A 13,488-nucleotide genomic window follows, 5' to 3' on the forward strand; every position below is an offset into this window, starting at 1 on the left:
GGAATGAATACCAAAGGTTTCTGGCTGGGACAGAGAGTCTGAGCCAGCTGGGCTGTGATTGGCCATTAATTCGAAACATCCACATGAGACCAATCACAGACCCACCTCTTGCATTCCACAGCAGCAGATAACCACTATTTACATTTTGTTCCTGAGGCCTCACAGCTTCTCAGGAGGAAAAATCCTAAGGAAAGGATTTTCATGAAAAGATGTCTGTGACACGCGGAGGCAGCACCCGCTGCAGGGGTAGGGCTTGGAGGTTGGGGTGAGGAAAGGAATGGAGGAGGACCATCCCAGATGCCTTTTTGAGTGGCCAAGGCAGGAGAATCTCGCACCGCAGCATTCAAAATGGGAGATCCGGCCATGTGGCCACTGCCATCTTGTCCAATAGAAGTTCTCCAGAAGTTGTGCTGTTCCATCCTTTTGCATTTAGTGAAAGCTACCTGCAGTGAGCAGTCCATCAAAGCCCTGGGAATACCTGAACTCCTGGGTGAAGCCGGGAAAAACATTTTTCTCCCAGATCTGAAGCCATTAAGTGCCAAACACTGTCCCCAGTGTCATACCCTGTCCCTTGGAAGTGTGCTGCTGCCATTTAAGTGGGGGTGCCAATGAAAACTACTTGTAACAGTTTTGTCATTTCTGCATTAGCATTCAAATCCTTGACCAGATGAATCACATGTCAACGTTTTTGAGGCTGCCAGCCCTGCCATTTCTGGGATTCTTAAATATCAAAGCTGTCATTTTTACATTGGATTTCGGAGTCTCTGAACAGTCACACAAGGGTTTAGTTTTAAACAATACCGAAAAATTCCCTGGTGTTCAGCTCTAATTTTTACATTGGAATATACTCCTTATTACTACTTTAGGCAAGAGTTGATCCAGGAACAACAGAAGGGCAAGCATTGGTAGGGAATTGCCTCCAGCAAGAGCAAAGAAGGATCTTCTAGCAGCAAAGCCTGAGCTTGTGAACTGGGCATCTGCTCAGGGTACACTAAAGAGCTTCCCTCCATCCCTGAACCTCACCCACTGGAGTCCCTACTTTTACTCAGGATCTGCTACTTCTTCAGCACTGCTGACTCATCAGATCAAGGCTGAACCCATTTGCTGTAGTGATTTACCACAGAAATAGCATTAAATACCTGGGTGCAATTAATACTTATGCAGCCAAGTATTTTTTGAAAGTATAAATACTAAAGGTGTCAAGTTGTTTCCAAGTATTAACTCTTTCAAGGGCAAGGCAGGCTGAGTAATTAATTTACCTTGTATCAGCTGCAGTGTCAAAGTGTAACACATGCAAGTTGGAACCCAGTAAAATGTTTGAACTGAATATGGTTCCCTTTGTTTCGCTGCAGGTTTGACTTACAGAGTGAGACTTTCCTTGCGTGTGGTACTTTAGTCCCATATGTTAATTCATAAACTCAGTCTAAACATAGATCCCAATTAGCACAGAAAAGCACAGTGTGGTGTCATCATCGTCCTTCTCACTTTGTAAAGCTCAGGATGGCTCTCAGAGCTGGTATGTGCCGCCTGACACAGGCTCAATGCTGCCAAAAAAGACAAAGCACTAGAACATGCTCCATCCCTCAAATCTCCATCAGATCTCAAACACCTGAGACACGAGTGTGTCCTTCCTTTGTGTGTGGATCAGAGGCCAAAGCCGGGTCTTGGTGCAGCCACTGATCTACCAGCCTGGTCACATCGTGTGGATTCTCATTGCACACTTTTACACCAGTCTCAGCTCTGAGGGGCTGTTACAACACAAAGTAAGATCCTGGTCATGATTTAGCACTGTTTGTTTCTATTATTTATCCTTGTGTAACAAAAGACTCGCATGGCAGAACCAAATTGGGTTCCTACTGCTCAAAATCTCCCTTCCCTCCCAGTCTTGTACTTTGATTACATGAGAGCACATTCAAGAGAGAGACATCCACATTTCCTGTTTTGGAATTGATCTGGAGCATCTTGATTCCTAAAGCTTAACCTGTTCTCTGACTTTATTTACACCCAGTTGTGCCAGACTGCCTGGCCATTCCAAACCTGAGCTTCTTTGCTGTGAAGGCACAGAAGAATCTGGCATTTAATAACTCTAAATTCAGGAAACCAGGAATACGCATTACTTCCCTTTGTTCAACACAAGTAGTTACAAACAAAAGTAAAGTTACAAACTTCCCACAGTCAATTGGCATGACCTGAGAAGGTAAAATATTTGGAAATCTAGTTCCCATCTCCAAACAGCAACTCATTTGCCTTCACGTGGTCTGTTGAGAGTCAATTACAAAAATTTGACATTAAATAGAGAAGCTTGTCTTTTGGGTTTGTTTGGGGTTGTTGGGCTTTTTTGCCATGGCAGCCAGCCCAGAGAGTCCTTCCTAAGAGAAGGACTCACCAGAGTGGTGTCTGGGTGACAGTCCAGCCAACTCCTGCAGGGCAGGATGCAGGGAGAACCAACCACTCACCCAAGGACTCCTTCCAGATGTCCCCTACTGTGTTGTGCATAGCAGCCCAGGCTGAAACACAGAGCACATCCAGACTGCTCTCCGGCAAAGCCTGCTGAGACTTCTCTTGTACAGGCACATTCTGCTTTCATTTTCTTCACTGCATTACTGGCAGCTCCAATGAAGTACTGGAAAGTCTGTCAGGATTTCCCATTAAAGCCCACAGGTTTCCATGTGGACCTTCAGCAGGGAGGGATACTCATCTCTTCTGCTTCCCCACCCTGTTTCTCCTGGTTCAACCACCTTGGAGCTCAGGGAGCTTTCCTTACAGAGACTGGAACTGCGGGTAAATGAGCATTGCTGATCCATATAGGAGAGGATAATAAAATGCCAAGAAACTTACATTTCATTACATATGGGATGCAGATGAAATGGAAAACTGAAACTGAAACGGAGTTCTCCTTTTTTCCAAATCCTTCCCAAACCTCTGCTCCCAACTGAATTCCTAATGGTTTCTTAACTCAAAGGTCCTCCCACTCAGCACTGCACTTGGAGGAACTCCAAAACCCACACCAATTGCTTTAATTAAAACAGCAAATACAAGCACAAAAATACTTCCTCTTAGTGCAGAAGAATAGAAAGTGCACTTCCTATTAGTGCAGGCCAGGTGAGCATTCAAATGCCTGAAGATGTCACTTTAGGAAATATTGCACACAGTGTTTCCCAAGGTAGGGCTCTGGACACGGAAGCACAAAGCTGCTCATCTGAAGTCAGTCAAAAACCAGGATAAAGGCAATGAGCATGAAATCCAGGTGAAATAGCTTGGATTCCAAAGCAGCACAAGGCAAAAAGTGTGTCTGGGAACACAGTATTCAAGGCAAGTTATAAGTTAATGCCTCACCCAAAGCTAAAAGACAGCTTAAAATTTACAGCAGGTGAGAAATCACAGTTATCAACTTGTCAGAACAGGACAAGATCAAACTTACTGTATTTGACATAGATTTGATACTAGATTTGAGACAGACACAGACTGCCAGTGTCCAGATTGCTCCTCTCCTATTACCATTCATTGAGTACCTAATAATCCTTTAATTATGTCTAAGCTTCATTTCCTCAAGCAGGCTTGTGTGCTACCAACAAGTGCAGACATGTAAAATACATATACAGAAGGGAAATTTTCACTCAGCTGTTCAAACACTTTACACCAAGGAATATTTTAAGACATCTGAGGGGTGCCAGTGTTTTTTAATACACCACCATACAATTGCTGCACACAAAGCTATTGAGGCATAAAATATTGCAGTAATCTTTAACTAGCCCTCTCCAAATGAGGCCAGTAAGAATTCATTTTAAAAACTCACCAAACCAGACCTTTATTCTGCAGAAAATTTAAAAACTCAAGTGCACAAGGTCAGTGTAAACAAGTTCTTTAATATCACTGAAGAAAAATTTAGCAATCCAAGTCTTAGGTGGGTTTCAAATAAATAATCATTTTGAGGAAGTGTTTACATATCAAGGGAGCTCTCAACGCAGCAAGAGCACGGTTTGTAATTCCTCCCTGCTAACACCCCCTCACCAAGAGAATGTACAGTAGGCAGTGCACACTGGAAAAACAATCACAACACAAGGGCACACTTGCCAGCTTCCATGGAACCTCTGGATAGGATTTCAGAAAGGGGGGGGGAAGTAAATGGAGACATGCACTGCCTTTTAAAGCACCACTCTTCCTCCACAGCCTTTTCACCAACGTAACACAAACAGCAAGAGAATTCATGTTTGCTGCCAAAACCCACTCTCAGCTCAAAGATTGACACAGAGAATTGCTCTTCAAACTGACACTGCAGCCCAGTGCATCACCCCCTCCCAGCTGGGCTCTGCTCCTACTCTCACCTTGAAACTCCTCTCCAGTCACTGCAAAAGTAACCCAGAAAGCCTAAAGACAGGTAAGAAATGTTATTTCTTGCAGATCCTGGCCCAGCATACTGAAAGGGAGCAAGACATGACAGGTTTCAAGGTGTAGGGTTACCCAGGAAAACATCTGGTGTCCTATGCCACTCAAATAAAACTTTCCAAAAGCCAAAATACTTCCTCAAAGTGTAGATTTGTCTTTGTTAAACAAATATTCTGCTGTAAAAATATGCCTGATGTGAAATTTCTCACATCAGAACAAGAAGTAGATTTAACAATCTAGAAAGAACAAGAAAAAAAATCAATTTTAAATATGCCACAAAAATATTTGCAAGAGAGTTACTGCAAAATTGTTTTCTTCCATTTTCATCAAAATATTTTTTCTCTGTACATACAGGCTGGGCAGTTTTCCACTCTCTGTCCTCTAGTTCAACATGCAACAGATCTGTGATAAGCACTGCAGTACTCACCAGAGAACTGTTTCTTCTCCATTTCTAACACACCTGAAAAAGGTCCTGCTTTGAGTCAATTAAAAAAAAAAAAAAAGACTATGTAATACTGCTGTGTGTGCTGTGTACCTACTGAATAAATATTGCAGGAGGTAAAGGATTGCTTCACTGCTAGCTGGGCTTTGGCAAAGCAGGAGTGGGGCTGACATACACTGGATACTTCACACTTCTGAGTGGGGGACGCTGCAACATTTAACAGAATAAAACAGAATAAAATAAATCTTAGATCTAAAACTGTCAGTACACAGGATTCCCAAGTTGTTCTGAACACAGGAGCAGGGTGATCAGTTTTCCAGGAAAGCCACATAGTCAGTCAATCTGGCCAACTGCTGCTCATTGGGAATTGGTGGGACTGGAGCAGGTTCTGCAAAGATAAAACAAGTGGATCATTAATGAAATTTAGAAAGCAAATCCACCAGCAGTACCCTCCATCACAACAGTAAGGGAAAACAAATTAAATGCATCTGACTTTCAGCAGCCTTCTGGAGACAGGTGTTACCTGTATCTCCTCCCTGCACAGATGACATAATTCCTGTTATCTGCACCATTCAGTGCTCCAGGAGTTACTAACCACAAAAACTGCTGCAACAAGCTCCACTTGCCAGCAGCCTTCAGAATTTCTCTGCACACACTGCAGTCTGAGAAATGAGGGCTGACAGTACTCTGCCCTGAGAAGGAAGCTCCTGGAGCCCTCTGGTTGCTCCTTTCCTTGCAAGCTGCCATCCTGGAGACTCCAAACAAACAGATCTGGTGGGTGACCAGACCAGCAGAACACACAGGAGCTCTGCTGTGGAAGTGGGAACCTCAGGAATCTCAGGCACTGCTTGAAACATGAGGGAGTGAGGAGACAGAGGGAGAAGCACATTTACATAGCACCTGATTGGGGTGGGATGCTGCTTTCTATTTTGGGGGGGAGCAGTGAGAACATTCACCTCTCTAGGACTCAATTCCCACTCAGTGCTGACACTGTTTGTGCAGGTTTAGCTAAATCCATTATATACAAACAAAAATACCTGATGATGGAATAAATCTGTTAAAGGAAGCTTCCAGCACACCTGGAGAAAAACATACAAAATTAGACCAGTGGAACAGTTTTAACCAGTTCTATGCAACAAAACATGGATCAAAAGCTAATTAAAATTAAACCTGTTTATTCATTACACTTGACTTTATAACTAAAAAGCAGAATACCGAAGGCTTAGCTGCTTCAAAAGAGCCTTTCTTTTGCCTGAATAGCAGTTCTTGCACTCACTTTTGGAATAAAAACCACATGTAAGTAATTCCCAGTTTTTTTATGCTCTGCACATTTGGCAGCCAGTTCATAAAACCCCAATCTGCTCCTATATAAAATCTCAGGGCTGTGCTTGGCTTTGTGCCCCTTAGGGGTAAATTTCCACACCTGGCACCTGTTTACTATGGGCTCTGAAAACCCAAAAACTCTGCCCATACAAGCAGTGTCACTTCTTAGTCTAACAGGTCTTGCCCTTTTGGATATGCTGTAATTTGGCTCCTTCTGCCAGAGCTGTACAGGGCAGTTTAAGAACAGTTGTTTCATCCTGCTTTTACATCTTAATATTTATTTTTGACACAGACAGATACAGATTTAGAAAAAAAGAGAAAAAGAAGAGCCAAGCGTTTCTGCAGACCATGGTTTGCATGAACAGACATTCTGTAATCAACACCATGAAAGTGAAGAGAAGATTTAGATTTTAAATCAAAGGAAATGATATCAACAACTGGAGCTCCTCAGAACACAAAGATTCACTAAATCTCTGCCTGAAGAAGTTCTAATTCTCCTGAAGGGGAAAAAAAAATCTCAGGTTCAAGATGATCTATTTTTTACTCATCGTTATTAGGTTAAGACCATTTGAGCTCATCCAGTTTCTGTTGCACAGAGGCAGAGCCAGCAGCAGGAGGAGAGGGAGCAATCCCAGCACATCCTGTCTGCTTTTGTTTAAACAAGCTCATGTGACGATGTAGCTTAATCCAAACTACTTGTTGTAAGTCCAAACCAAACCCACCACTTTGTACTTCCTCACGTTTTACACATGCCCCGTGTTTACGAGCAGCATGAGTGTCCAAAAAGTATCTAACAGAATCCAGTGCAAAGCTGTAATTACAAACTTCACACCTAATTCCTAAAAATGCTGAATGTTTCATGAAGTAACAGCTCCACCTACCTGGCTTTTTAGGCATCACCATGCGAGTTGCAAAGTCTGCTTGCCAGCCCTGATCTAGCACACCTGGAAAGGCATTTGTAAGATACAGAAGGGGAGAATAAAGAGTGACAATTAACAGCTAATAATTTTTTAAAAAATCAAACCATTATCCACAACCAAGATTTTTTTTTCCCTCTAATCACCGCCCAGTCACTTAAAAGGCTCAGAATTTGTAGATACATTTTTATTAATCATCACTTAGAGCTCTCTGAGCTCATTTTCTACTATAAATGCTGGCAACCCCGATGAGGGCAGGAATGATGCATCTGACTCCATGTTCTCAGATGGCTAATTTATTAATTTATGATACTATATTATACTAAAGAATGCTACACTATACTAAAGAATACAGAAAGGATACTGAATGCTAAAAGATAACAATGAAAACTCCTGACTCTCTCCAGAGTCTGACACAGCTTGGCCCTGATTGGCAAAAGAGCCAAAACAACTCACAGCAGAACCCAATGGAACAATCACCTGTGGGTGAACAATCCCCAAACACATTCCACATGAGCACAGCACAGGAGAAGCAAATGAGATCAGAATTGTTTTCCTTTTCCCTGAGGCTCTGAGGTTCCCAGGAGAAAAACCCTGGGTCAAGGGATTTTATTAAAGAATGTGAATGCCACAATTATCAGTATAATAATTACACTCAGAGAATAATGCCAAGTACCTTTCACAGCTTCTTCCACAGGAAGGCCAACAAAGGCTGCAAAATCATCTGCAACTATGGATGTGTAAGCCTGGGAAACCAGTCCAAAGGCTCGTCTCCTGGTTGCATCTAGGGAGGGAGGAGCACAGCACACAAGGGACTCATCTCCAGAGCTGGGACACCTGAGAACATTCCCTCAATTCCACCACCTTTGGAAAATCACTACCAGCCTTCAAGGGAGCCCTTCAGGAGCTCCCCCTCCCCTGCCACAGCTCACAGTCAGCAGCAGGAGACAACAGCTTGTTCTCTGGCAGGGCAAACCCCTCAGGGCCTGCCCTGAGCCTCCAAGTGCAGCCTGCAGCACCCTGGGCTCCAGCAGCAGCACAGGGAACTCTGCAGCTGATGGCATTCTCTGCTGGCAATGTGCCAGTGCTTAGTTAATGATTGGCGCCATCTAAAAAGCAAAGAAATAACGTTCCTCAAGCTACAGAGAACTTTTGTTTGGCAGAACACCTCCCTTCAGCAGCCTGCACTGCCCTCTGGGAGCAAGAGTCTGCATGCTACCATTACACAGGATGGAAAACACAGAAAAACCACCTTGTAACTCCTACAAGGTTCTGAAATGCCAAGCCAAGTTCCCTGGTTAGAACTCTGATAAAACTGGGTGATTTATGGTCTGTTCTGCTCTTACAGAACAAACCACATGGTTTATGAAAACTCAGTGTCAAAGAATACACAGAAACAAAATCCTACCAAGACCCCTTTAGTTGTTTCTACAAGGTTTTGCAGAGCTTTTAATTTACACCCAGCACCCGAAAACCTTATAGTAAAACCCACAAAACCTTGGCAGCAGTTGTCCTGATTTTTCACAACGAACAATTTGTTTCTGCTGGAGCAAATAACAAATGATTCCAGGCAGTTCCCTGCTCCCACAGGAGCTCAGCCTTACCTCTGAGTGCTTCCATGATGGGCTGGATGGTCTCAGACCACTGATGTGCACTGATTGCTGTGTAGATCCCTGGGAAGTCCCTCTGCCAGATTCTTTGTCCCACTGACCAAACTGCACCCAGCTCAGCATTTGCCTGTTGTGACCAAAGAAAAAAAAATAAAAACCAAACTTCAGTGTTAATCCAGAAGAAAATCCTTGTGCATAAACCCGTTTCCACCCACAGGTTCTCAGAGAACATTGCTGTGCAACAAAACCAGCAGGTTTCTGAGGTGAATTTGGCCCAGCACTTACAGATTTGATAGCAGGAGGGATTCTTTTCCAGAGATAACGCGCATTATTCCTAAAAATAAATAAATAAAAAGATTAAAAATACTTCTCAGTCACAAAGAGACACCACAAGGTTTGCCCAGATGCTGTGATGAACGCTCTCAGTGCTTTAAAAAATATCATTTCCAGGAAGGAATATGGGATACTGAGGTGGGAAAGCAGAGCTGCCCTCCAGCAGACAACCCTGGGCTGCTGTAACACAGCAGCTCACGGATTGCCTCATTTAACACCAATTTGGGAAAGCAACTTCTCCCTAAAACCTCAAGTTCAGTGCATTAAGCACACACAGGGACATGGAATAACCCCCCCAGTGCAAATTCCCAGGAATTCCTGCAGGTTTAGCCCCTTCAAGCCAACAGCATCCCTCATTTTTAACAGGGATGGGCCAAAGTTATCCTGCTGGAGTTTAAACAGAAGGAACAAATCCAACCCAAAACAAAACCAAAACACCCCCAAATCCAACCTAAAACAAACACAGCCCTGAACAGCTACAAAACAAACCCCTGAAACGTTCAACACTTCCCAGAGGAGCCAATTTCACCACTGAAGGAACTTTATTCCCAAATTTCCCCACAGGAAAGGAGAACAGCATGCCTGTCAGATCAAGGGGTGAAAGAGACTCCATCCCCAGGAGCATTGTCATTGTTTCTTTGCAAAACCAGCACTTTCATTAACCACAGAGCCCCTTCCCAGTGTGCTGGTGACACAGCCAGTGTCCCAGGCTGGGACAAGCCACTCACATGTCGTTGTGCAGCAGGTACAGAGCCAGCAGCTGCCCATACACCAGGGGTGTGGCAATCCCTCCAGGGGCCTGAAAACAAACACACAACACAGGGCCGCAGATTTGAAAGAGGGGTGTGAAACAAAACACAGCAGGAAGCCAAGTTTTATGTAAATTGAACACTCCAAGACGACTGATTTTTATTTTTATTTAAATTTTTTTTTTCACATCACATAACAGGCCTGTGCAATTTTTTTGGGGGGGGGAGGGAAGTAAATAAGCCTACATCTTCCAACTTCCTATGCTCATGAAAGTTGCAGCTGTTGAAAGTGAAATTAAATTTACCCCTATTAATTAGCCCCTGGCTTCGTTTAGCTTCAGCTCAGGCCACTCCACCACAGCAAAGCCTCTCTGCCCCTCCCAAACACCTCAAGCTAAGCTTTGGCCCCTGCCACGTTTCAGCAGAGCTCACAGGGAGGAAACAAACGAGCAATTAAAAAAGAGTTGTACAATTTTGAAAGCGGCAAAGATTTCCAATTTTCAGGCCTTTTATCAAGGGGCAGGGGAAGGTAAAGCAGCACGGAGGGAGCTCCAGTGAAAGCTGCCACAGCAAAACTCGGTCTGAGGGCAATTCCCCGAGCCTGGCTCAGGGCTCCACTCCCTGATCAATATTTTCCTTTCCTCAGCCACGGGAAGGACTGAAAACCCACAAACTCCCCCTCCCTTACACTCCCTCCGAAACGGCGCGAATAATTATGCAGAAACACCCATCTCTCTGCAGCCTGCGCCTTTCTGAGGAGCCCAAGGGGCCAGCTCAAACCCTGCGCCCTGCCCCGCTCGCACACAGCCCCACGCACCGACACAGACACACAGACAGACCCAGACCCCGCCCGGCCCGCGGCACCTCCAGCTCCTGCGTCTCGCACTGCTCCAGGAGCCGCCTGAAGCTCCCGGAGCTCTCGGCCATCACCGCCACCGGCATCTTCCCCTCACGGCGCCTCCCACCCACCCGCTGCGGGCGCCCGCGCCCTGACGTCACTTCCGCCGTGCCCTCAGCGCCTTCCGCCCGCCTCTCTGTGCTCCTGGAGGACCGCGCGGGGGGCGTGGCCTGACTCGGGGGCGTGGCTTGACCCAAGGGCGTGGCCACGGTCTGTGAGGGGCTGAGGGCAGCGCGTGGCGCCTGAGGGTGGCGGTGTTTCAAAATCCATTTGTTTTCTATGAAATAAGCAAAGTTTCCGCGTCATCAAAAGAAATGACTGTGCTTGGCGTGCAATACGCTCGGTTTTCCCTCCCTATTTGTCATGGGAGACGGGCGCCTGCCATCCTTTATTGCATAAGGGCTGTTCTCAAGGGTAGGAATTGCTTTTCTCGCTCTGTGCCTGTTTCTGGTGCGGTTTACAAGTAGTTTTTACAGGTGGATTCCCTTATCTTGGTGTCCTGTAAAACCCCCTGCTTGCTGCTGGCGACAGGACCATGAAATATCCTGAGTTAACCCACAAGGATTGTCCAGTCCAACCCCTGGACCTGCACAGACACCTCAGCAATCCCAGCTTTTGCCTTGTCCAAACATTCCTTAGGCCCTGCAGCAAGCACAGATGTTTTATATCCCATAAAAGAGCCCACAATATGCTAAACCAGCATTTTAACAGCACTGGTGCTGTTTTAGAGGTGGAACTGCCCCTCAGCCGTCGCCTTTCCATGGCTCCCCATCCCCAGTGAGATCATTTCCAGCTCTGTGCCTGCTTCTGGTGGGGTTTAGAAGCAGTTCCACAGGTGGGTTCCTTTATCTTTGTTTCCTGTAAAACTTCCTGCTTGCTGCTGGTGACAGGACCATGGAATATCCTGAGTTAACCCGCAAGGATCATCAAGTCCCACCCCAGGACCTGCACAGACACCCCAGCAATCCCAGCCTTTGCCTTGTCCAAACATTCCTTAGGCCCTGGCAGCCTTGGGAATGTCACCATTCCCCGGGGAGCCTGTATATATATATATATATATATATATATATATATACACACATATATATATGCACATATAGAGATTAGATAGATAGATGGATGGATGGATGGATAGATAGATAGATAGATAGATAGATAGATAGATAGATAGATAGATAAAAGCACAGGTATTTTATATCCTATAAAAGAGCCCACAATATGCTAAAACAGCACTTTAACAGCACTGGTGCTGTTTTAGAGGTGGAACTGCCCCTCGGCCATTGCCTTTCCATGGCTCCCCATTGTCCCATCCAGCACCAGGACCCGCAGCCCTGCCCACCTTGCCTCAGAATTGAGTTCAGGAGCCCCATTTATGGCTTGGATGTGTTTGCATTCCAGTTGGAGGCATAGAAAGTAAGGGGAAATGGCAAGATTGTCTCCAAATCTCTGTTATTACTGATGTAAATTCATATTTTTAGGGTCAAATCAACCCGAGGGGCTCCTTTTCTGCAAAACTTTGCTTTCTGATACAACAGATTTGCTTTCCACCATCATCCTCGGCCCCATATGCCTTGAACAACGCCTGACCCCAGCGCTTCCCACCACCCTCCATCCCCAGCACTGCCCTAAAAATCATTCCCCAAACCATTTATCCTTCAAGCAGGGAGTTTTCCCAAGCCGTGCTCAAGAGCTGCAAAACTCCCGCGTTCCCCACGCTTTTGGGGTGAAAAACAGGAGGAGCGGCGAAAACCCCGATCCCTTTGCCATGGAGTCCCCGCGCTGCATGGAGAGGTTTTGGCTGTGGAAAAACAAAACTAAGGCGTGTTTGCGTTCTCTTTGGGGACTCGCCCGAGGCACCAGCATCTTGGAGGAGGGCTCCAGGCGATGGCACTGCTGCTCCGCCGGCTCAGGCATCGCTTTTCCCGGGAAGCAGCCTCTCATCCCGCTCCCGTCCCCGCCAGCCGCATCGATCCCCAGGGCCCTTTGTTGCCGCCAGCTCTGTGCTTTGACATTGGGACATCTGAGAGGACCGCTGTCGTCACCTTTTGCTCCCATTCCCAATTATCTGGCGTTTTCGGGGAGGCGGGGAGGGCGGCAGCTTGTGATGGTGCCGGTGGGGGACCTTCTCTCGGGGCCGGGGTCACAGCATTGCCACCGGGAACACGTGGAGTTGGGAAGGGTTCGTGTCCCGGGGGGATGCCATCCCACATCCCCGTGCCATCCTCCTTCCTGGTGGGATGGCATGAGCTGGTCCCCGACGGCTGTGCTGGGCCTGGGCAGAATCGCAGCCCCTGGCTGTGCTCCTGCTCCCCGCAGGCACATCACTTCATTCGTGGGGGAAAAGAGCCCTGTAAGGATGGAATAGAGGAGAGGTTTCCTCAAGAGGGCACTAGCTGCAAGAGAAAGTGCCGAAAAATCCAAGGGAGCTGGACATCCGCACATCCCGTTGTCCTTTCCGCCCAAGAGACTCTATTTGGAGGAAAATCGGCCTTTTTTTTTTTTAATTAATTTTTTTTAATATTGCGCTTTACTTTTCACTTTTCTTTTGGAACAGCGGAGGAAGTGCTGCTTCCTGCTGTGCTGAGCCGAGCCTCCCAAATGCACCAGCCCCTCTCTGGAAGCAATTCCTTGGCAATTCCAGAACCTACCCTTTCCCAAGCATCCTCCTCTCTCTCTTTCTCCCCCTTTTCCAAAGCTGTTTAAGGCTGTGGCAACATTTCCAGGGAGGAAACATGCCAGAAGGGAAGGAATACACTTCTTTTCGGGTCACCAAGATAAAATACAGCAGATTTGGTGTGTTTTCAGGGTTGTTATAAATCCGGGAGGTTTG

General features: G+C 46.0%; 1 protein-coding gene across 1 annotated transcript; it reads right to left on the bottom strand.

Moving 5' to 3' along the window:
• Positions 1-3,848: 3,848 nt before the first annotated feature.
• On the bottom strand, positions 3,849-10,742 carry COPS8 (COP9 signalosome subunit 8). Its single transcript, XM_058027949.1, has 8 exons — positions 10,625-10,742; positions 9,740-9,810; positions 8,964-9,012; positions 8,673-8,805; positions 7,745-7,852; positions 7,033-7,095; positions 5,866-5,907; positions 3,849-5,216 (listed from the first exon to the last, which is right to left on the bottom strand). The coding sequence occupies exons 1-8, from the start codon at positions 10,700-10,702 to the stop codon at positions 5,137-5,139; spliced, it is 624 nt and encodes a 207-aa protein (XP_057883932.1). The 5' UTR covers positions 10,703-10,742; the 3' UTR covers positions 3,849-5,136.
• Between the last annotated feature and the right edge of the window lie 2,746 nt (positions 10,743-13,488).

This window comes from Melospiza georgiana, chromosome 7 (genome assembly GCF_028018845.1).
Source record: "Melospiza georgiana isolate bMelGeo1 chromosome 7, bMelGeo1.pri, whole genome shotgun sequence".
NCBI lineage: Eukaryota > Metazoa > Chordata > Aves > Passeriformes > Passerellidae > Melospiza > Melospiza georgiana.

Coding starts and splice junctions, on each gene's coding strand:
- COPS8 (XM_058027949.1), bottom strand. CDS start 10,702: ATGCCGGTGGCGGTGATGGCCGAGAGCTCCGGGAGCTTCAGGCGGCTC. Junction 9,013..9,739: donor TACCTGCTGCACAACGACAT/GTGAGTGGCTTG, acceptor ATTTATTTTTAG/GAATAATGCGCGTTATCTCT. Junction 5,908..7,032: donor GGTGATGCCTAAAAAGCCAG/GTAGGTGGAGCT, acceptor GTTTTTCTCCAG/GTGTGCTGGAAGCTTCCTTT.